This window comes from Prionailurus viverrinus, chromosome E1, assembly GCF_022837055.1.
Source record: "Prionailurus viverrinus isolate Anna chromosome E1, UM_Priviv_1.0, whole genome shotgun sequence".
Lineage (NCBI taxonomy): Eukaryota > Metazoa > Chordata > Mammalia > Carnivora > Felidae > Prionailurus > Prionailurus viverrinus.
Genome location: NC_062574.1, coordinates 8,795,370 through 8,817,475, shown reverse-complemented (window position 1 = coordinate 8,817,475; position 22,106 = coordinate 8,795,370). Strand labels below are relative to the sequence as shown.

The following is a 22,106-nucleotide window of genomic DNA, read 5'->3' as shown; positions in this document are numbered from 1 at the left end:
GCCTGAAGAAACTGGTGGCCTCCTTGGCCCAACGCTCCGTAACTTTGCAACTGTCCTCGCAGCCTATCGTTCCTATCTATTGACGGTTCGAATGCCTTCAATCGAGTCTTGTTGACTTGGACCGAATGATCTCACGGAGGTCAACGTCATCCGCGCGATGCCCGCGCTCTTTCAAACGATGATACTGATTTTAAAAAGAAAAAAAGAAACTTATCTGCAATTAACACGTAGGACACCCCACGCGGAGCGTTTCCTCCTCGGAGGAAAAGAGCAGGGCCTCTGGGGATCACTGTAGACCAAGCTGGGCGCTGTCTCTTTAAGCAGAAGAGGCTGAGAAGCTCTCAGGCCACCATGACATATCCCAGCATTGGACCAGCCCCTGAATAAACTGGAAAGACGCCTGGCCTGGCTTCAGTTACACGGAGCACCCCCCGGGGAAACATCTCGGGGAGCCTGGTTGGAAGCAGTGGGGCTTACAACCTGCCAGCTGCTGGTCTCTCGGCTGCCCTGTGGGGAGGGCCCCGCCTTGGCATCCCTCGTGTTTGGAGCAGAGAAATCCGCGTGGAGGAAGGGGTTACACCATTCGGCCCGGTGAGTTTTCTTGGCACACTGTCCCTCTGCAGAGTGGAAGCTTCTGCTTCTCCGAGAACTGCCCAGTCCCCCACCCCCTGCAAATCACAAATGGGAAGGGCTGCAGGGGAGACAGGGCTTTTGTGTTGCAGATGACCGACAGTCAGAGGGTTTTCAACTCCTCCTTTAGAAGCTGGGTATATACTCTGGCTGGGGAGGGGAGAGGCTCTATCTGAGAGCGTCTGGAAACCCAGCACGTCCAGATTTGAAGGGAGAAAGGGGACCCGATGCTTTTTTTTCCTGATGGGACGGAGCTCTGCACACACAGCTGGCTGGCAGGGGACCTTGGGTTGGGAAGCAGGTTAGGGAGAAGCTTCCACCGGTAGTCAAGCCCTGGCCTGGCCCTGGGTGTGGCCAAGCCTGGTGGAGACTTCCCCGGGGCGGTGTTTCGTCTTCTACCCTGGGAGCCGAGCGGGCAGGAGACAGGCGAGAGGCAGTGAGGGAGGAGCAAAAAAGGGTTCAAGCTCATGGGTTCCAAAGCTCACAGCGTGGTGTCACCTGCTTAGGGACTAAAATCTTGGGAAGAGGAAGAGGCAGGCTGTCGCTTACGACGTGTATTCTTTCCTAGATGCATACGCTTCGGTAAAAAGGTTACTTGGGAAAAGAAAAAAAGAAAAGGAAGAGAAAGAAAATCCTGAGTTAAATACGCCAATTATCTGGAAAGTGCTTAGAACAGTACTGGGTACATAGTGTCCACATCAGTGTTGGTGGAATAAATAAAATAAAAGTCTGAATGGCATAAAGAGAGGCCATAGTTGCTGGGGCATACCTGACCTATAAAATGACCCAGGAGGAGAGAGCACACTGTCATTCCTGTGGTTAGTTATGCTATTGGCATAAGCTATTTTAGCTCACGGGGTGGGCTGGCGGGGGTGGGGTGGGGTGGGGGCTCAGCCTTGCTTGATGTGAGGGCAAAATGTGATATAATGGTAACCATGGTGACAGTTTACTGGGTCCTGGTCCCTATTACGTTCCGGACACTATGCAAACTGCCTCACACACCTTGTCCCCCCTACTCGCCACCTCTAAAGTAGGCATTGTCAGTCCTGCTTGTAGATGCAAAAATGGAAGCTCGTGGAACTTCAGGTACTTGCCCCAATTCAGGACTCTGAGTAGTCAGCTTTGTCTGAGCCCAGAGCCAGCGTGCCTAAGCGTTGCCCCACACCGCCTCTCCCAGACCATGTGTGCACCTGTCATATAATGCGCATCGAGCCAAACTTTCATATGTCATCTTTTTAATTGACTAATATAAGAGTTTTTAAAAGACCGTGGTTTGAAGAGTATTTCAGATAATGTATTTTTTTTAATTTTTTAACGTTTATTTATTTTTGGGACAGAGAGAGACAGAGCATGAACTGGGGAGGGGCAGAGAGAGAGGGAGACACAGAATTGGAAGCAGGCTCCAGGCTCTGAGCCATCGGCCCAGAGCCTGATGCGGGGCTCGAACTCACGGACCGTGAGATCGTGACCTGAGCTGAAGTCCGACGCTCAACCAACTGAGCCACCCAGGCGCCCCCAGATAACCTATTTTGACTTAAAGGCAAGAATATGCAATCAGCTACCATAAGCAGGTACTTAAAAAAAATTTATTTTTGTTTATTTTTTGAGAGCGAGAAGCAGAGAGAGACAGAGAGCATGAGCCGGGGAGGCGCAGACAGAGGGAGAGAGAGAATCCCACCTAGGCTCTGCACTGTCAGCCCCAGGAGAGGCAAACTCGGAACCGAGAGATCATGACCTCAACCCAAGTCAAGAGTCTGATGCTTAACCCTTCTGAGTCACCCAGGCGCCCCTAAACAGCTGGTTTCAAATAGTAAAATAGTATGGAGTTGTCTGAATCAGTTGGAATGATGAGGTTTTATGACAGGACACTAGCAGTCGGGGTGTGTGTGAATTGCTGCATTAGTAAGTAAAGACATTTAAAATCCACATTAAGGCTCTGGGCTTGCGCACCCACTCTCCCTTGAGAGTCGTATTTGGGCCCACCTGCGCCACGCCCAGAAGGGCTAGACTCTCCGTCCCTGTGACGCTGGGCGAACCACTTTCAGGCGACTATGAATCAGCGGATTTCCCTGGCTGATCTTCCCCCACCTCGATGGCCAACTCCCCACCCAATGGCCTGGGGACGCCAGCGGAGGCTGGGAGCCGGGCCAGGTGAACTTCGCCTGGAGCATACCCGGCTGTGGTCCGGGCTAGCAGGAGCCAGACCCCCTTCCCCCGGTCGCGCCGTGCTGTAGTCGGCGGAACTCTCCCTCCTCCTGCTAATTGTCACCCAAGCGGGGCCCGCAAAGTGGGTCCCTTGAGTCCTAGGGAGCCGGCACGCGGCCTGGGCGCAGACACGGACAGCGCGGGAGGGCGCGGTGCAGGTGTGGCCAGCACAAATGCCAGGGCAGGCCAGGCGCGCCAGGACCCGAGAGGTGAGGACCGTCTTCCTGCGCTTAAGTGCCGGCTCCCCCCTCCCCGGAGGAGAGGAATCCGGCCTCGGTCCCCGCGTGGGCGCAGTGCACGTGCGTGCGCCCCGGCGGGGGCGACCTCGGGTGGGCTTTTCCCACGTGGCCGAGGGGGCGGAAGGGCCAGTTTATTGGCCGACACTTGGTCTCCAGGAGCTCGGGGAGCCAGAGGAAGCGGAGGTGAGAAAGCTCAGCCGCCGGCTAGTAGCGAGTAAAAGTCCCAGCGGTTTTGCAGTGATCGACTTTCTCCCGAGGCGGCTTGAAGGCCGAGTAACTGTCTCCCGCCCTCCCTCCCTCCTGCCCTCTCTCCTCCCCCGAGTCCCGCCCCCCTGCACACGCTGACCCAGGGACACACCCTACTGCAGCGACGCAGACAGGGCGTTGTTCCCGTTAAAGGGGAACGCCGGGAGCCTCCCTCTGGCCCCTCGCTTCGCGCGCGCAGCCCCGCAGCGCAGCTGTCTTGGGGACGCCAGCCGCCGAGCCAGACGCGCCGAGTTTGTGCCGGAGGCCACTTGGAGGAACGGGGACAACTATCCCTTTGGGCTGTAAGTGCTTTGGTAGGGACAAGTGGAGGAGATGGAGGAGAAACGTGGGCATCTTCCGTCGATGGTGCCAGAAAGCGCGGAGCAGGCGCGGGCACTGGGCTGGACAGGCCCGCGAGATGTCTTTCCGAGCTCGGACAGGCGGACCACGGTCTGGCTCGTCTGGTTCTTGCGGGGCTTGTAGGGACACCGTGTGGCCTTGCCTTATGGTCCCTAAGTCGTAAGGGGCGCGGGTGGCGGTGTGGGGATATGCGGCAAGGGCTGAGCACTTTGGGTCTCGCTGGAGACGCGCCTACTTGGGGACTCATTGGCAAAGCAGTCCCTGCGGTGGACCCCGGAGATGGGGCTGCTGGCCCCCCGTGGTCCCCCCATTTCTAGCCATAGACCCGATTATCCTTCTCTTGTCCCTCCCGGCTCTAGGAGCCGTTGGATTTAATTTAAACCGTCTGGGAGACCATCCGAAAGCCGTGCTCATTTCTTCCCGTACATTCCAGGGGTTCCTTGGACTGTGTTGCTTAGGGAGAGCAGCGGAGGGGCCTGGTATTGGGGACTTTTAAAACGGAGCTGTTGAAACGTGGTCTCCCCTGGCCCTGTGCTGAGACGGTGCCCCCAAATGCAGCTGGGCTTCCACAGCCGTAGTACCCTCTAACGGGTCACCCCAGTCTCCATTTCCCCCCAAGAGCTGTAAAACAAGGGGCTAGGACCACACAGCTGCGTGGGGGAAGCTGCCCTGCCGGCTTTGGCGGGTTGCGGTTCTCCTGGGACTCAGCCCTCCACCCTCCGCCTCTCCTTCCCACCGGACATCTGCCACCACCCCCCCTCCCCGCCACCCCCACTCCGTGCAGGCTCCTGGGCGCGCGTCCCGGCGCGCCGAGGCCGAACCGGGTCGTGTCTCGGCTCCGCGTGCCGGGGGCGCAGCCGGGACCGGGGAGAACCGGCGAGAGGCCAGCCCGGGAGCGCAGGGCCCGGCCCGCAGGGGCTGCGGCGGGAGGGGATTGGGGGTGGGGGGTGGGGTGAAGCGCGCGGTGGGCGGGAAGCGCGGGGGTCCCGCCACTCTCTGGGCCTTTCTTTCCTGCCCACACTCCCCCGGCTCTGCGCCTCCTCTCCGGAGCCGCGGGTGTGGACGCCAGGCTGAGCCGGGGCCAGGACGGCTCCCCGGCGCTGGCAGAACCCGGTGGAAACTTGGGAGACTAACGGAACGCGGAGCGCACCGGGCCCGGGAAACCAGCTCCCCGCCGCGCGCTCTCCCTCGCAGAGTGCGGCTGGCGTCCCCGGGCCTCCGGCAGAAATCGGGGCGCCCACGCGCGGACCCCCAACCGCCACCCCGTAGGGAAAGGGGGCTCTCTCCTCCTCCTGCCTCCTTCCCCACGTGGGGCTGTGCTCCGGAGGCAACCCCGGGTGGGTGGAGGTGTGTCGTGGCCTCCGCTGGTCATTCTGGGAAGAGCTCTCCTCCCGGGGTGACTTAGACGTGCGTACCCCCTCGTCTCGTCCCCGAAGCAAGAGGTGTCGTGTGGCCGGCGGGCCCCCCGCGGGCTGCCGGGCGGGGATGCTGCGGCCGGCTGCTGCCCTCTCTCGGCCGGCCGCCGGGAGGCGTGCGGGCGCCGCGACCCGGGCCGGGCGCGCAGCCAGGCCCCTGCATTCCGCTGGCGCGGGGACCCTCCCTCCGCGCGCTCCTCCTCCCTCCCCCCCTCCCTCGCTCGCTCGCCCGCCCGGGCCAGTTGGTTGGGCCTCACGTCCAGCTTCGGCTCTCTTTCCCGGCAGGCAGGAACTCCGCTGAGCACAACCAGCCGCCAGAATGCTCCTCTTGTTGCTGGGCATCATCGTCCTCCACGTCGCAGTGCTCGTGCTGCTCTTCGTCTCCACGATCGTCAGCGTGAGTGCCCGGCGGGCAGCGGGGAGGTGGGCGCGGGCGGGGCACCCGGACCCCCTCCCCCCCCACCCCCCCACCCCCCCGCCCTGGGCTCGGGCCTCCCGGGCGGCGATTCCTCCAGGTCCGCGCCGCGTCGTGATTTGCAAACGACGTGAAAGTCTCGGGCGGCCCCCGGGGCGTTTTTGCATTTTCTGGCAGGCTGCCCCCTTTCAGTTGTTTGGAGAAAAGCCGAGCAGATTCAGGGGTAGGAGGGAGGCGATCGCCAGACTAGGTGAGCGGCGCAGGCCTCCATTTAAACCAAATAATTTCAGTGCAGAGACCTCAGGGTTTCCCGACCTTCATTTGATAAAATTGCAGGGTTTTTTTTTTTTTTTTTTTTTTTTTTTTTTGCGCCGTAGGTTCCTTGAGGAAGGAAGTGGAGTATTTATGAAGGTTTGTTTTTCTCCACATGTCATGGAACACCCTTTAGGGCTGGAAATGGGAAGGTTAAAATAGGCTCTTCCGGAAAAGAGTTCACAGCCCCCGGTCTGCTTTGTGATGTGGGCATAGCACCTTCCACTCTAAAGCCTCTTCTGTATGAACACAGAGCGTGCGTGGGGAAGGGGCAGAGAGAGAGAGAGAGGGAGACACAGAATCCCAAGCAGGCCCCAGGCTCTGAGCTGTCAGCACAGAACCGACTCGGGGCTGGAAGTCAGGAACCTTGAGATCACGACCTGAGCCCAAAGTCAGCCGCTTAACCGGCTGAGCCACCCAGGCGCCCCTACTGTGGTTTTAACTTCTTAACTGAGGCGTATCCCAGACGTGATATTCTTGTCCGTTTCCAAGGTTGAGAAATATGTCAGAGTGAGAGATTGTGATGTTGGGGATCTGTGGATTGTTTCATCGTTTGTAAGCATTTTTACAACCTCTTAATCTTGTGGGATTGATAGGAATTAGGAGCCAGGCGACAGGCTCAGAGAGGCAGTAGCTTGGGGGAGCGACACCCAGGAGATCCGGGGTGAGGAGAGCCGGCTTGAATGCAGGTGTCCTGGCTTGAGTTCATGGCTCCTTCTGCTATAGGACATACTTCTGCACGTATTAGCTTGTGTGCGTGTGTGTGTGTGTGTGTGTGTGTGAGTGAACTTTTCTGTTCACAAAGTGCTTTTCAACGCTGGCCCTCCGCCCAACACCATGTCTGAGCCAGACCCCCACCTCTCTCCTTTCCCCAGTGTGACTGTGGCCTCTGGCTGGGCCACCCTGGGCAGGGCAGGGGCAGGCCAGGTAGACGGGCGGATGAGGCCGCTCTTGCCTTCCCTTCCCCTTTCTCTCCCCTTCCCTTCGCTCCTCACCACCCTGTCTGATCGAAGATGTCTGGTTCTTTCTAGCAATGGATCGTGGGCAATGGACATGCAACCGACCTCTGGCAGAATTGTAGCACCTCTTCTTCCGGAAACGTCCACCACTGCTACTCATCGTCGGCAAATGGTGAGACTGGGTCTTTGCTCCATATTTCTCAGTCCAGACCTGGAAACCCTTGTTCTTGGAAGACGCAGCTCAAAAGTTGTTGCTGGGGTGGGGCAGAATGCGATAGGGGACCGGGGATCCGAGACAGGAGAAGGGCAGAAGATTCCCTGGCTAACCTAAGACCCCGGCTCTCACTGCACATGATCTCTCCCCGGAAAGATGCCCTAGAAAGCACAGTGCTTCTTGTCAGCAAAGAAACGTGGGCACAGATAAGCCATAAATGTGGCACCATGGCAGGACCTTAGGCAGACCCAGTTGGGCCTTCTGACCCCACTGGTATCTTTGCTTTGGTGGCTGTCTCTATCCAGAAAGGTCCTGCCACTTCCTGTTTCAGTGACGGTCCCAGGGGGTAGTTGGGCCAGCTTTTGGTCCCCCGTTGGCAAGACCGCTTTTCGAGGTCGTGGGCCTCAGTGGTGATGCCATTTGGCATTCCAACCTTCGGGTGTTTCCTTGCAGCAAGATGGCGACTCGAAGCTATTTGCAAAAGGCTAAACGCAAGCCTAGGAGTGCTCTTCGTGCGGAGGACTGTGTTTCTCCTTTGTCCTCGGTATCATTGCTTGTGAGATATTTGAAGCGGGGCTTACTTGGATTCCAGTTAAGGGATAATTGGCAGTGAGGGACCCTCTAGACACCGCCTGTACTCAGAGGAGTGCTCAGACGCAGGGGCCCCCCGCGTCTTTGGATGCGGAGAGGCAGCGGTAAATGGGGTGCCTTCTCTGGGGTGGCTGGGTGCTGTTGAGTGTCACTGTGGACCCTGAAAGGGACCCTAGTGCTTGGTGTTGAGGACATCGTGGGCTGGGCTTGGCATGGGCCCGTGCTCCAAAGGATACGTCCCCAGCCTGGAGAGGGAAGTCGCTGTAGGATTTGACAAAGCTTTCCTGACATCCCGGGTTTTAAAAGACCGAGCAAGGACAGCCTCCGTTGTTGCTGAAGCTACTCATGATCTAGTATTTCCGTTGGAGATGTTACAACTGCTGACAGAGACCAGTTTGGGTCCAGCTCCATAAAGCAGGCAGGGAAGGGGCCCTCCGCTCTGGCTTTTGCACGGTGCACAAGCTTTGTGTCCCTGCGGGCTCCGCACCCAGTAACCCCCAAGCTGTCACCGAAGCATTGCAAACCCACATCTCGAACCTCTGTATGAAGAGAAACTTCTAGAACACTTACGGGGCAGTGTCTGTGGGGGAAGGATCGGCGAGGAGTAGAAAACCCTGCTTTACGTTTAAGCTTTCCCCGGGGGTGGGGGGTGGGGCGAAAACAGAAAGGCCTCCGTCCCCATGGACGTGAGCAGCCCCGAATCTTTTCTCGGAGTGCGTGAAGGATATCGGATGAAAAACATCCTAGACGGGGGTGCAGCGCGTTTGCATGGTGAGATGACAGATGAGTAACTGAAATGAAATACTCGTGCATGCCTGAGAATGCGGTGATAGCCCTGTTTGCCCCCAAAGCCACAGCATCCGGTGCCCCCCCCCCCCCCCATCTGGCTCAAGTTCTCTGAAGACTCCAGATGGGTGGCGCCCCCGCTCACTGCTGACACCTGGTGGTCACCAGTGGGTGACGCGGCCCCAGAGAGTGGTTTTTCCCCAGGCCTCCCCAGGCCTCAAATGCCACTCCGGGTTGGCGTGAAATCCTGGACTCTGAGGTCCGGACGGGGGCAGAGGCTCAGCTGTCTAGACTGCGCTCCAGCCGTGCATGGGAAGGAAGGCAGCCTTCACCTCGGGGCCGGTTACTGACCCCGGGTGCTGCACTTGACCGGGTTGTGAATGGCTGTCATCTCCGGCCAGCAGCCGGAGGCTTCTTCGAAGTTGGCCCCCGAAGTTAGACGTTTACATGGAAGCTTCCCCAGTAGTTGTTATCTCCGCTGACGGCTCCCTGGCTGGTCAGCCTGTGTTCCGACTTCAGCTCTGACCAGGGGCGGGGGATCCTCTGGGCCTCCTGTGCTTTGCCGATCGAGTTTAACAATTTCCAAGGCAAGCCACAGACGCAAAAATCTGCAGTTACAAACATTAGACTGCCTTGACGAATGAACTGAGGTGTGCGTTTGTGCTCAGGCTGTTCCAAACATCCTCTGGGATGAGGTCCTCCAAAGTGATTTGTTACCGAGAGCGACAGATCGCCAAGTATGTTACAGGCGCGTTAGGTGAAAACGTGTCGGTTGACCTGACTGGCTGGCTTTTACCGAAGGGACTTGAGTTTGTACGTGCGGTGCCCGGGGCATGACATCTGCCCCTCGTTTTCTGTGTGAACGCTGCCCCCTGCCGTGTGAACCTCATTGAGGTCAACCAGCTGGGTTGTATAGTCTGAGGGAGAAGTCTTAGATCTTTCCATCAAGCTACCTCTTGCTATGAGAAGTGGTTTTAGCTGTCTTACCTGCCTTCTCATTTTCTGAATTCGTTTCCATACCTTCTGGGTCCATCCTTAACTTGGCTGCAGGTGGGGGGCGGGAAGAACCTTAGGGGGGGCCTGTTCATCCTGACCTTGTATTGACGGCCTCCCCGGGCCCAGGGAATACGAGCACTTGGAAATGGTGGACCTTGCCCTTGAGGGGCCTGAGCCTCTCTGAGGAGCCAGCAGATAAGTGGGGGGTGGGGGTGGGGGTGGGGTGAATCATTGGGAAGGCAGCATAGGCCAGATGCCCAAGGAGTGGGGGCAGGCAGACAGCGCCAGAGTTCAAGGGAGGAAGTCTCGTGTGGGAGGTGGAATCTGATCCATCCTCCAGAGGATGGGCAGGATTTAAATAAATACAGGCAAGGAGGAGGATATCCCTACCAAGGCAAGGCAATGTCCCGCAGCAAGGGGACAGCAGTGCAGGGGACGTGTTGGATCCATCGGCTAGTATTCGGATGAGGATTAAAATTGACCGCAATGTAACAGCACCTCTTCAAGTAGCTGTGGCTTCCTTAAGACAGTTTCCTTTCGGGAAGTCAGCGGCCTGAGAAGAGAGAGCTACGGCGCTTTCGTGAAGTTGTCAGAGACCCAGACACTTTCTGGCTCTTTCCTTTGCTCTCTCTTGAATGTGGTCCTCATCCTCATGGTCGCAAAGGCTGCTGATGCTCCAGCCATCTCATCCAGGCTTCAAGCAATAGGGCGGAGAAAGGAGGAGGAGAATGTGTGCCCTTCCCTTTCCATGGAATGTCTCCAGAGAGACCTCACTCACACTGCTGTGTGTGTTCTTTTACAGGAACTTAGTCACACAGCCACACCTAGTTACCAGGGAGGCTGAGGATGTAGTCACTTGGCCTCGTGGGAAGCACGGCTTCTCGATTCCTAGAAATTTAACAGCAAGCCCTCCCCGTAAGCCTGGCTTGAAACACTTCTCTCCGGGGCTGTGACCTTTCCCCCCTCTGTACCCCGTCATACTCTTTACCATAGCTCCGCTGGGTCCTAGGCAGTTTCTGGGCAGAGCCCCGTTATTTTAGGATTATTCAAATATTTCCTCCTTCCTGTATCCTGGGCTCTAAGAGCCGCACCGGCCGTTCTCAGAGAGATCCATATTGGAAAGCGTGCGACCTTTGGACTTGCCTCTTGTTCTCCCCACCTCCAGTCCCTAAGCCTCCTCATTTCCTCATGTCTCTCGGATCTGTGTTTCCTTCCAGCCTGGACTCCTCTCCTGACCTTCCAGATCTGCATATGCAGCCTCCTTCTAGACGGTTCCACTGGGATGTCTCAGGGGCATCCCCGAACCAGTCAGTCTCCATTCTCCTCCACCAAATCTACCTCTTGGACAATTCCTAGTATTTTAGAGAATGCTGCTAATGTCTGCAGCCCGTGTGGATGTATTACCTTCTGGTTCCTCAGCCTGCCCCCTCCTCCCCCCAGCCCCGCCGGGCGCTGGCTGTTTCCTTGTGGATCACCACGCCTGCAGGACTTCTCAGAGCCACTGAGGCTGCCCCCTAACCCGTCACCTTGCTTATTTCTTTATAACTCAGTTTTCACACCCAATCCAGGGTGATATTTTAAAAAAATACAAAGCCGGCCCTGTCACTCTCGATCTCAAGCCTTTCAGAGGGCCCCTCCTTGGCCTTCAACTTCAGATGGAAATCTTTACTAAATCCCATAGGAATCTACCTGAATGGACCCATTCCCTTGAAACCTCATCTCCTGGAATTTTCTGCCTTCTGTTGGTTCCTTGATCGTGAACTTCCCACCTCCGGGGCCCGCCCCCTCTCTGCCTTTCTCCCTTCCCCTGTTTTTTTCGTGTGCAGCTACTCCCTGGCTGCCTGCCATATACCAGATACTGTTGTAGACGGCCAGGATGTAAGAATGAACAAAAGCTTGCATTTTACTGGGCAAAACAGCCAATAAGCATGAATAAATTTGGGGGCAGGGATGGGAACTACAACGAGAAGGAAAACAGGGTAACGTGTAACAAGGGAAGAGAGGCGTCGTGCGGGCGTGACCCCTTGGGGGTGACCGGGAGTCCGCCACAGGAGCATCTGGGGCCGATTCGAGGCAGAGGGGACCCTCTCGTGTAGGAAAGGGGCCTGGCAGCATCGAGGGACAGAGGGCAGGCCTATCTGGTCCTTCTAGAGCCTAATAAACAGTTTGGTGCCTATAAGTGCATTTCTAAATTTTTTTTTTGATGTTTATTATTATTTTTTTTTTTTTTGAGAGGGAGAGAGAGGGAGAGACAGGCAGGGCATGAGCAGGGGAGGGGCAGAGAGAGAGAGAGAGGGAGACACAGAATCCGAAACAGGCTCCAGGCTCCGAGCTGTCAGCACAGAGCCCGGCGCGGGGCTCGAACTCACGAGCCGTGAGACCGTGACCTGAGCCGACACCAAGAGTCGGACGCGTAACCGACTGAGCCACCCGGGTGCCCCGTGCGTGTGCAGTTTGAAAGAAGGGGCCCATGCTCGACACGAAAGCACGAAGGCAAAAAGGCAGGCCCTCCTGCAGTCTGTCCCCCGGAGCCTCCGGCGTCCCCTCCGGTGTATAAGGAAGGACGCCGCACACAGGTGCCCCTGTTTGCCAGTGACCCCGGGCTGGCCTCCTGCACCAGAGCGTGGGCTGGGGCCAGGATCACAAGCTAAGAAAATGAGCCCTCGATGCTTTTACTTTCCCTTCCAAGCAACGACGGCCACAATAAATTCGTGGCAGTCAAGCTCGTGGGCGGCATTCGATGGATGCTTTGCGTTGAGAATTAGAACAATCTAAGCCTCGCCAGTCTCCGAGGCCCCCCCAGCCTGAGCCCCTCGGGGGCACTCGTTCTCTGGCTCTTTTCGACGATTCCAGACCTATCCATCTGGTGGCATCGTCATTCCGGCGAGGGGATCGGAGCGTTTCCTCGTCTGCGGCTCGGTGCTTGGGCCGATTTTAGAGGACGCCGGAGGCCCTCTGCCCTTACGGGGTCGTGTTTTGCAATTTAAAACCTTTGTGGATCCGTGGACCAACCCACAGTCTCTGCCCAAGTAATGGCTCTCGCTTTTACAGGCCCGTGTGCGTTGCCAAGGCCCTGGCGGGACAGGGAGCGGCCGGGGTGGGGGAGGTGGTGCCGTAATGCTGATGTTTCAGCCCCCGGAGCTCCCCGTCGGCCGCCAGCATCCGGGAGTTAATACCGAATGCGTGTGCAAACCCGCGCCTGAGCCACGTGGCCCTTGACGCTCACAGTCTTCGCTTCTGGCAAAAAAATTTAAGTTGCGTCCCCAGGATTTCCGCAGGGTCGAGAAGGCGTCTCTCTTGCATCTGGGGAACAGGGCCTGGCCGTACTGTGGCGCGAGGTTGTGGGCGTGGGTTTTCGGTGCCCGAGAGAAGGATGTCTGGCGAGAAGCCTCCGGAGCGTGTCATCCATCGTGGGCACGCACGGGCACTCCCGGTGTTGGGCAGGACTTGGGAGATCAAGTCCGCCCCTCTCCCGCCGCACCTCACTTCAGGCCCCACTCCAGTACGCCCGCCACGCGCGCCTTCTGCCCGTGATGGGGAACTCACTACCTTTCAAGAGAACCTCTTGCATTTTCCAAGCGCTGACAGCAGCATCCTTTCATTTAGTTTTTGAACGTACCGAGCACATCCTGTGTATCAGGCGCTGTTCCACAAACCAGCCCCACAGACGGAACCAGAAAGACCACGTCTCTGTTTTAGTGGGTCGCACGGGTCCTTGGGGGAGGCACAGAATAGACAATAAACGAGGGCGGGGAGTGGAAAGGACCCTGTAGGAGACGGGATGGTGGCCTCGAAAGTCACCCACGGTGGGGGAGGCTGGTTACGGAAAGGCCTCTTTCTTGCCCTCTCGTGGACAGACTTCAAGACCGGAGGGACCTGTCACGTGAAGGACCACAGGGAGAATATTCCAGGAGGTCATGGCAAGGGGGCAAGACCCTGAGGTGGGGAGGAGTCCGGCATGACTGAGGGTGCTGGCTGGACGAAGGGGAGTGAGGTGATGGGGGAGAGGGGCTTGGGGGGCCCCAGAGGCCACAGACTGAGAAGGACAAGTGAGACACCATTGAAAGATCTTAAGCAGAAGAGGGGCGGGGTTCGATTTGTTTCGAGGGCTCAGGCTGGCCGTTAGGTTGAGAGTAGGGATTGGCGGCCAGGCACTGGGATCCAGAAGTCTGCAGCTCATGGCAGAGGGCCGGGCTGGAAGATTCGTCAAGTACCGCCTGTAAAGGGCAGGCACCCAGCCTCTCCTTGTCTCTCTGGAGCTGGGGCGGTGCGTGGGCTTGCCAGGTGGGCGGGCAGAGAATCGGGGAAGCTCACACCGTGCTCCCTCTTCCCTGTCCAGCTTCCGTGAATTTAAACCTACAGAAAGGCCGTAGGGTCATTTAAATCGCGCGCGAGAGAGTTCAAACACGCCATTGACCCTCTCCGCACCCCTCCCCGTGTGTGTCCAAGTTGAAAACCCAGTAGCCTGGGCATCTTGCCTTTTGTCTGCACCGGGCCTGCCTCTGACCAACTGGGAATCTGGGGCAGGGGCCCTGGGTGCCGAATAGAGTGAGCCCGGAAAGGCAGCTACCACGTCGTGTCCCAGAGCGTCTTCACGTTCCGGGTATACTTGTGACATGGTGGGGGAGTGTCCAGAGTGGAGGTGACCTTTGAGCTGGGCCTGGGACGTTGGGGAGAATTTCAGTAGGCGTGCAGGGGACGGAAGGACGTCGTGCTAGGTGACGGAGGGCCATTACCGCGATTGATGGGGTAGGGGCTCTGTTCTAGCTCTTGACGGCCACGATGCTTGGCCTTTTCGAAAAGGCTTTAGGAATCAAAAGGAGAGGGGGCTTCTGGCTATTATATTGCAGAGAAAGCCTTTCAGACCCAAAGATCCTGCAAACAACCCGGGCATCCCCCTCACCCCTTACACACTCCTGGCTAATCGGAGACTACAGCTCGCGCACAATGCCTTTCTGTCCCCCTGCTGCCATTTTCTCTGGCCAAACCCAACATTTCCAAGTGGTCCGCTCTAAAAAAAAAAAAAAAAAAAATTTCTGATAAGTCCATTGGAAAAATCGGAGAAACCCTAAAAGCTAAGGGCTGCTTCTTTGATGGCAAGAATTCTCTTAGCCTTTAACGTTTCGTTGTAGGTTGTAATTAACATCCGAGGGGGGAGATTAACGTACTTGACCGTGGAACCCGTCCCTTGTTTCTGTTTTTTTAAGTCAACCGGTGGGTAAGTGGTCCCACAACAATTCTCTTTTTTTTTCTTTTAATATTTATTTATTTATTTTGAGAGAGGGGGAGAGGCAGAAGGAGAGAGAGGGAGAGAGAGCACAATAATTCTTCGAGGGACACAGCCTAGCCTCACCTGATCCCACAGTTTCCAGACTTTTCCAGCCGGAGCATTTTCCAAAGGAAACCTAAGCTGCGTTAAGTGTTTGCAGGTATCCTCTGTGCCGTATTACGTTCCCTTTTGGAGCCCAAGGTCTCGTTAGCAGAATGAAACTGTGGGGTCAGACCCCAGTTTGAATGGTTCCTCTGTCCACCCCTGAGCCAGTTAATGAGGCTTAAGCAGGAACACCTTGACCCGAAGTTTCTTTCCACCTGCTTGACATGGGAGTGTTCGCTAATTTGCTCTAATCAACAGGCCCCCAAGATTCCGTATTGGGCGGTTCTGTATCCTCTTGTGTGGGTGTAGACCCCCCCCCCCCCGCCCGCCAGGGTGTAGACCCACGTGGGGGGGCCGTGCAGGTGCTCCAGCGGGTGGGTGAAGCCTTAAGGGCAAAGGCCACGTTCAGGATAGAGGCCCCTCGGTGTGTCAGCTATTCCTGGAATGGCATTCTTAGTGACAAATGAGGAAAATTTGTGTGGTGGCCGTGGGCGGGGTGGTCTGAGGGCGCAGAGCCCGGCCTTGTTGGTCACGTGCTGTTGCAAACAGCCCAGCCTTATGCCCAGGTGTGCACGTGCCTGTCTTGCCTCTTGCATTTGGGATTTAGCCCCTCTGGTGGCTTCTTCCTTGGAGGCTTTGTTTCTTTCACGGCCTCCCCGGTGTGTGCTCTGACTTTCCCCCAGCTGTCTGTCCTCTCCCTTCCAAGAAAACCTGTTCTCTCGGTGGAAACAGAAAGCGTTTGTGCCTCACTCAGAGAGGGACCCCAGGGGGGGGCAGGGGATGAGAGGGGCAGGGGACTGACTCTGTGCCGGTAATGAAAGCCGCAGAAAGGCCCAGATGATCTGGTGCTTTGAAAAGCGCCTCATCCTTTCTGAGCCCGTAACTCACTGGACTCCAGGCCCCGGCTAAGAATACAGCTGCGGGGGCAGATGTATTTCCTTCATTGCTTAGCTGCCCCGGCAGCAGGAATCTGACCTTGAAGCGAGCTTTGATCGCGGAGTAACTCAAGCTTGCCCTTCTCTGCCGGGGACGCTGGGTCGGCCTGCCTCCGCGGCCCACATCCGCAACCTGTCCAAAAGCTCTTGGACGCGGCACTCTCATTAGAACAAGGTCTCCAAAGAGTTTTTAGGGCTTTAAATCCCTGTGCTCTGCCCCAAACGCTGTCGCCGGAGTTCTGCCAGGATTTACCGGGTATCCACTTGGGGGCCAGCCACCGAGTGAGGAAGACCGTGGGTGCCCAACGTGGGCTCAACTTGCAGTTTGAGAGACAGCTTGTCCCCGCGCTGGGGCCGGGATGGGGGTGCGGATCTGTCACTTGGCCTGTTGGCCTGACGTTAGGCGTGCTCCGTAGAAATCAGGCTTTCTGTCTGACATCGATCCGTCATCGATAGCTCTGTGCCTTATACCAGACGTCCCTCCACCCTAAGCATGATTTCCTGTACGTCTGATTGGCTTTGCGATAGCAGCGCTTGGCCACGTAGAGGCTGTGGGCCGGACCTGGCCCACCGCTCCCTGATTTTGTACGTAAGGCCTCGTCGGATGAAACGTACACGTTGGCCAAGACCGATTTGGTGCTGAGATGGCTGAGCCCGATGGTTGCTGCCGAGACCGTACGTGTGACCTGCAAAGCCAACAATATCGACCGTCTGACTCTTTACAAAGAGTCTGCGGAACTCTGAGCTGAAAGTGAGATATTCTGGAGTGATGTCAACGTCGTTCCAGGATACTTTGGAGTTCTGGTTGGTCCCCTAATAAAATGGCTGGTGTGAGCCCTGTGGTCCCCCCCTTATCGTGACTGGAGTCACCCGGATGGAGGTACCCCCAGAACCCTGGAACAGTCTGTAAATGCTTACTTACCCTGATCTTCAACATCAGCTTTTTTTTTTTTTTTTAAGTTTATATATTTATTTTGAGAGAGAGCGAGAGAGAGCATGAGTTGGGTAGGGGCCAGAGACAGAGGAAGAGAGAATTCTAAGCAGGTTCTGTGCTGCCAGCACAAAGCCCGACATGGGGCTTGAACTCATAAACCATGAGCTCATGACCTGAGCGGAGATCAAGAGTCAGACGCTTAACTGACTGAGCCACTCAGGCGCCCCAACATCGGCTTTTTAAATCGGGTTATTTGTATCGTCCTTTGACAGACCTTTTATATCAGCTTGTTTGATCCTTGCGACCGCTCTCCGAGATTGTACGTCATGTTAGAGAAGAGAAATTCAGAGCCCCAAACATGGCAAGTGGCAGGGAAGGGGGCGGTCAGCAGAAGCGGGTGACAGAGCCGTCCCCTGGGCCTCTGTAACTGGACTGAATGACCGCTGGGTGGTCAGGCTTCATATATCCTCATAGAGGATCGAACACCTGCCATGCATAGATACCTGCTCTCCATTACTGTCCGCCGTGGGTCTAGTCCAGTCCAGATGAAGGACTCTGGCTCTGGACCAATGTCCTGTGAACTTCAGAATCCCCTCAGGACATCGTCGGCTTCCTTTGGAACAATACTGACAGGGCTCTCGAACCTTCAGCCGGCCTGTTTGGGGCTGGAACGCAAACTTCTCCCTCCTGGCTCAGCACTGTTTTTTTCCCTTCTGATTTGATGGCATTTGAAGAAAGGTGAAGTCCCTTTACTCTTTGCAGGTGGAAAACCGGTCCTGTCCAGATTCCAGCCATTCGTTGAGTTTCGGAGTCCTCACTTATTGGGGCCTGCGAGGTTTTCTTTACCTTGTGATCTTTTAAATTAGTTTCAGTTTATTCAAAGATGACATGAGAGTATTCTCTTGTATTAAAAATAAACCAACTGATAGAGATCATTTAAAAAATAGCTTTAATGGTTATTTATTTTTGAGAGAGAGAAAGAGACAGAGCACAAGTAGGGGAGGGACAGAGAGAGAAGGGTACAGAAGATACGAAGTGGGCTACCTGCTGACAGATTCTGAGCTAATTCTACAGCTCAGAGCCCGACACGGGGCTCGAACTCACGAACCGTGAGATCGTGACCTGAGCTGAAGTCGGACGTCTAACCTACTGAACCACCCGGGCACCCCCAAAACGGTACAGACCTTGACAGAAGACCAGACTCTTCTCCATTCCAGCTCTAGTTCCTGGGGGCAATCATTGATATCAATCTGGCACGTCCTTGGCTCTTTTTTCAATGAACACACACACACACACACACACACACACACACACACGCATTCACGCATGTGCATGCGCATTTACGCATATATAGTGTTTTGGTGTGTATTTACACAATGACATCACGTCGTGTATATACCTGAGTCTTTTCGTTGTCTTGAGGGCTTTTCAGTGGTTATTCATTTTCTAACTCATGATTTTTTAACTGTTGCAAAACATTCCATTGCAAGGATTTACCTTAATTTATTTCCACTCCGAAGAGTGGTACCACAGTGAGCATCCTTATTCATTTCTCTTGGAGCCTATGTTTAAATGTTTATCCAGGGTATAGTGATTAAACCGTGGGGTCGTGGTATTGGCATTTAAAGTTTTATTTTTTATTATTTTTTTAAATTTTTATTTATTTACTTTGAGAGAGAGAGAGAGAGAGGGCACACGTCAGGGAGGGGCATACAGAGGGGGAGAGAGAAAATCCCAAGCAGGCTCCATCCACATTATCAGCACAGAGCCCAGTGCAGGGCTCAGTCCCACAAACAGTGAGATCATGACCTGAGCCAAAATCAAGAGTCGGACGCTCAACCGACTGAGCCACGCAGGCACCCTGACATTTAAAAATTCAAATGGATTCTGCTAAATTGCTGGGCACAGAACAATTATTATATTAGCATCCCTCTGAACGGTATACAGACGTCTCTCTCATACATGCACTCTGTTGACATTACCAATCGTCTTGATTTCAGCCAGTGTGATAGGTAAACATTGGCATCCCATCCCTTCTGGATTTCACTTGTGTTTTCCTGGTTGCTAATGAAGTTGAGCACCATCAAATATGTTTATTGGCTGTTCGTATTTCTCTTTTGTGAATCGCGTGTCTCCGTGGCTTTATAATTCTACACTGAGCCTTTTGATGCCTCTGGAATTGAATTTTGTGGATGATGTGAGCTAGAGATCTACTTGGGTGTTTTGACAAATGGATGGCCAACACCGCTTGGTATCTGTTCTGTCCTTTCCCTACTGAATTGTATGTTGTGTTTATTATATACTAAATTCACAGGTGTACTCTCAAAGTCTTAATTCTGTCCTGTTGTTTTATTTTTCTTTCATGGCTAATACCACATTGTTTGAGCTGCTAAAACTTTATAATATAAGTATAATATAAGCTTGTAGCATAAGCTATATAGTATAATCTAATATAAATATAGTAACATAAAAATATATATTATATAATTCATGGTTATAATCATACTATGTATACATATATAATATTACATGTATATATGTTGTATATACATATATATATATAATATATGTTTGATATCTGGTAGGTGATGTTCTGCCTCATTGTTTTTGTTTGTCTCGTTTTGTTTCTTCCTCTTGTTTTTGTGCTTGGTTCAACATGTTTTGGCTCTTGTTGCTTCATTGTCCTTTAGGTAAGCTGTTAAAGCACGTGTCATGTTCTGGCTGGGATATTATTTAGGATAATATTGAACGTGTAGATTGCTTTGGGGAAAAGAGGCATCTTTATGACTTTGAGTGTTTCTGCCTGGGGACATAATGTGTTTCTGTGTCTTCAGCACGTCTTCTGTGTGATTTAGTAAAATTTGTCTGCCTTATTGATTCCAATAGAACGTGGATTCCCCATGTTCTTTGGATTCCCCAAAGAACATGATTCTTTAGTCAATTGTATTTTTGTCATTTTTAAATTCTATTAATCTCTGCCCTTCTCAGTAATGAGCCCATTGCTTCTGGATTCATTATTCCTTTTCTAATTTCTTGAGTTGAAAGTTCATTCTTTGCCATTATTTTTTATTGTTTAGTAATTGTTCTAAGGGTGTCCATTAAATGCTAAGTATTGCTTGGGCCACCTGCCTATAGATTTGTCACGTGGTACAGCGGCAATCCTTGCTGAAGAAAGTTTTGGTTTTTGTCTCGATTTCTCTGTCCAGATACCATTTTTTAAATTTCCAACGTTATCTTGGCCAGTTTGTTTTTAATTTCTACTTTGTGTTTGCCTCAAGTTGTGCCGGTATGACTTCTGCTTCCTTTGAAATTTATTGAGATTTTTTTTTTTTTTTTAATTTTTTTCAACGTTTTAATTTATTTTGGGGACAGAGAGAGACAGAGCATGAACAGGGGAGGGGCAGAGAGAGAGGGAGACACAGAATCGGAACCAAGCTCCAGGCTCCGAGCCATCAGCCCAGAGCCCGACGCGGGGCTCGAACTCACGGACCGCGAGATCGTGACCTGGCTGAAGTCGGACGCTTAACCGACTGCGCCACCCAGGCGCCCCTATTGAGATTTTTTTGATGCCTGATACGGAGTGTGTAAGACTGTTCCTCATGCGTTTGAAAATAATTCACGTTCTTTGTTACCTGGATGCAAATTTTCTATATATTTACTAAGTTGAATTTGTTAACCCTGTTATGAATAATCTCTCTGCTTCTGTGTTTTTGTTTTTTGCTAGTTGATTTATCTATTCCGAGAGAAGTGTGCCAAAGTCTTTCACCGTGATTGTGACTTTGTCAATATCTTCTCGTATTCCAATTATCTTTTGCTTTATACATTTTCCAGGATGTGTTATTATTTGCATAAAGGTTTATGACTGCCATTTCCTTATGGTAAACTGGATCTTTCTTCACTAGGAAGTATCTCTCTTTGGCCTCTTTCATCTTTTCAACTTACTTATTTATTAAAGTTTATTTATTTGAGAGAGAGAACGCGTGTGTGCCTGCACAAGCGGGGAAGGGACAGAGAGAGTCGGGGAGAAAGAGAATCCCAAGCAGGTTCCGTACTGTCAGTGTGTGGAGCCCGATGTAGGGCTTGAACTCATGAACCGTGAGATCATGAGCAGAAATCAAGAGCTGGACGCTTCAACTGAGATACCCAGGCACCCCTCATCTTTTTCAATTTAAATTCTGTTTTTTTTTTTCTGCTGCTATGATTACTATAATTGCTTTCTTTTTGTTAATATTTGCCTGGAGCCTCTTTTAAAAATCTTTTGATTTTTCTACCATTGTTTGTTTGAGATGTATCCCTTGTCTCAGACTATAGACAGGAATTAATGTAATTCAAGGTGAAATTCTGTGTCAACGAGGGACTCGAACCCATTCACATGTATTGTGATTGGTGATTTGACTGGACTATCTTCATGTATGTCATTTATTTATTGTACTTATGATTGAAAACCTTCTTCTTCAACTCCGTATCTCCCAGAGCCAACCTGAGAGCTGGGCTCGCAGCAATAGACGTTCAACAAATGCTCATCGAATAACACCTTCCTTGACCCCTGGATTCTGATCTGATTTGACCACGTACGGCAGAAGCCCCCCATTGTAATGGGGTTGGGGCTAACGCTCAAATTATTGGTAAAAGAAGTTCTCAAGAAGGCTTTAAGTTCCCTTTTTAATTCTAAGGGATCTTTCCTCTTCGTGTAGATTTAATGTCAAAGATTTGAGGTCTTCTCGAAGTGTGAGGTCTGTTGTTAGGGGCTGGTGGGGGGTAAAGATTTCAGAACTGGTGGAGGAAATCCAGAGTACTGTTTGCATCAGCCATGCTCCCTGGGAGGGAAACTGAAGAACGTTTCCCAGCAAAACTGAATCACTGTTTTCAGCTCTGGATTTGGGTCTCACGTATCTTTGTGTTTCCAGACTCCCCTACCAGAGTCCCAGATAATTGGCTTACTCTCGAAAAGACAGTATTCCGGCACATTAACTTCATGGCAGGCTCACCTAGAGGGACTAAATATGCTGGAGAAAGATGGCACCCAACCCGGGACATCTTTTTCTTACCTGAGTTGACACAGAGACTGAAAACACAAAAGAAGCCTATGTTCTGTCACGGTGAAAAGGATGCTAGACTGGAATCCAGGGCCTCTCAGGTTTGATCGTGCCCAGTTGGGCCCATCCAAACATCTCCGGAAATCTCTTTCCGTACGAAGGAGCTGGATTAGTTGATCCGGATCCAACACTTCTTCCAACCGTGTCTGGAAAAGTCTTATGCTGAAATTCTGGTGACAGTTAACCCAGCCAACACCCTTAAGATTCTGCCATGATCTCTTGGTAACTCAAACCAGGTTCATCTCATTCAGTGACTGACTATAAATCATGCAGCTTTCGTAGCGTTGAGTACCGCGTTAAGCACCAGTGTGTGTTTTTCTAAGCCTTCACGAAGTAGCCAGTTACTGAGCGGAGAAGATAAGGCCCTGTGGCTTCTCCAGTTGCTTTGCCTTGTGTAGA

At 53.3% G+C, this 22,106-nt stretch overlaps 1 protein-coding gene across 2 annotated transcripts in view; it reads left to right on the top strand.

The window, feature by feature from the left end:
* The first annotated feature begins 407 nt into the window (after positions 1-407).
* Positions 408-22,106, top strand: part of PMP22 (peripheral myelin protein 22) — a 32,423-nt gene continuing 10,724 nt past the window's right edge. Inside the window, exons 1-3 of one of the 2 annotated variants that reach the window (XM_047833927.1) lie at positions 408-591; positions 5,381-5,492; positions 6,854-6,953. In XM_047833927.1, the coding sequence (XP_047689883.1) occupies positions 5,415-5,492; positions 6,854-6,953 (178 nt within the window). In that variant the 5' untranslated portion in view covers positions 408-591; positions 5,381-5,414. Of the gene's footprint in view, positions 592-3,466; positions 3,623-5,380; positions 5,493-6,853; positions 6,954-22,106 lie in introns of those variants that run through there. The other variant, XM_047833928.1, reaches the window with a different exon arrangement.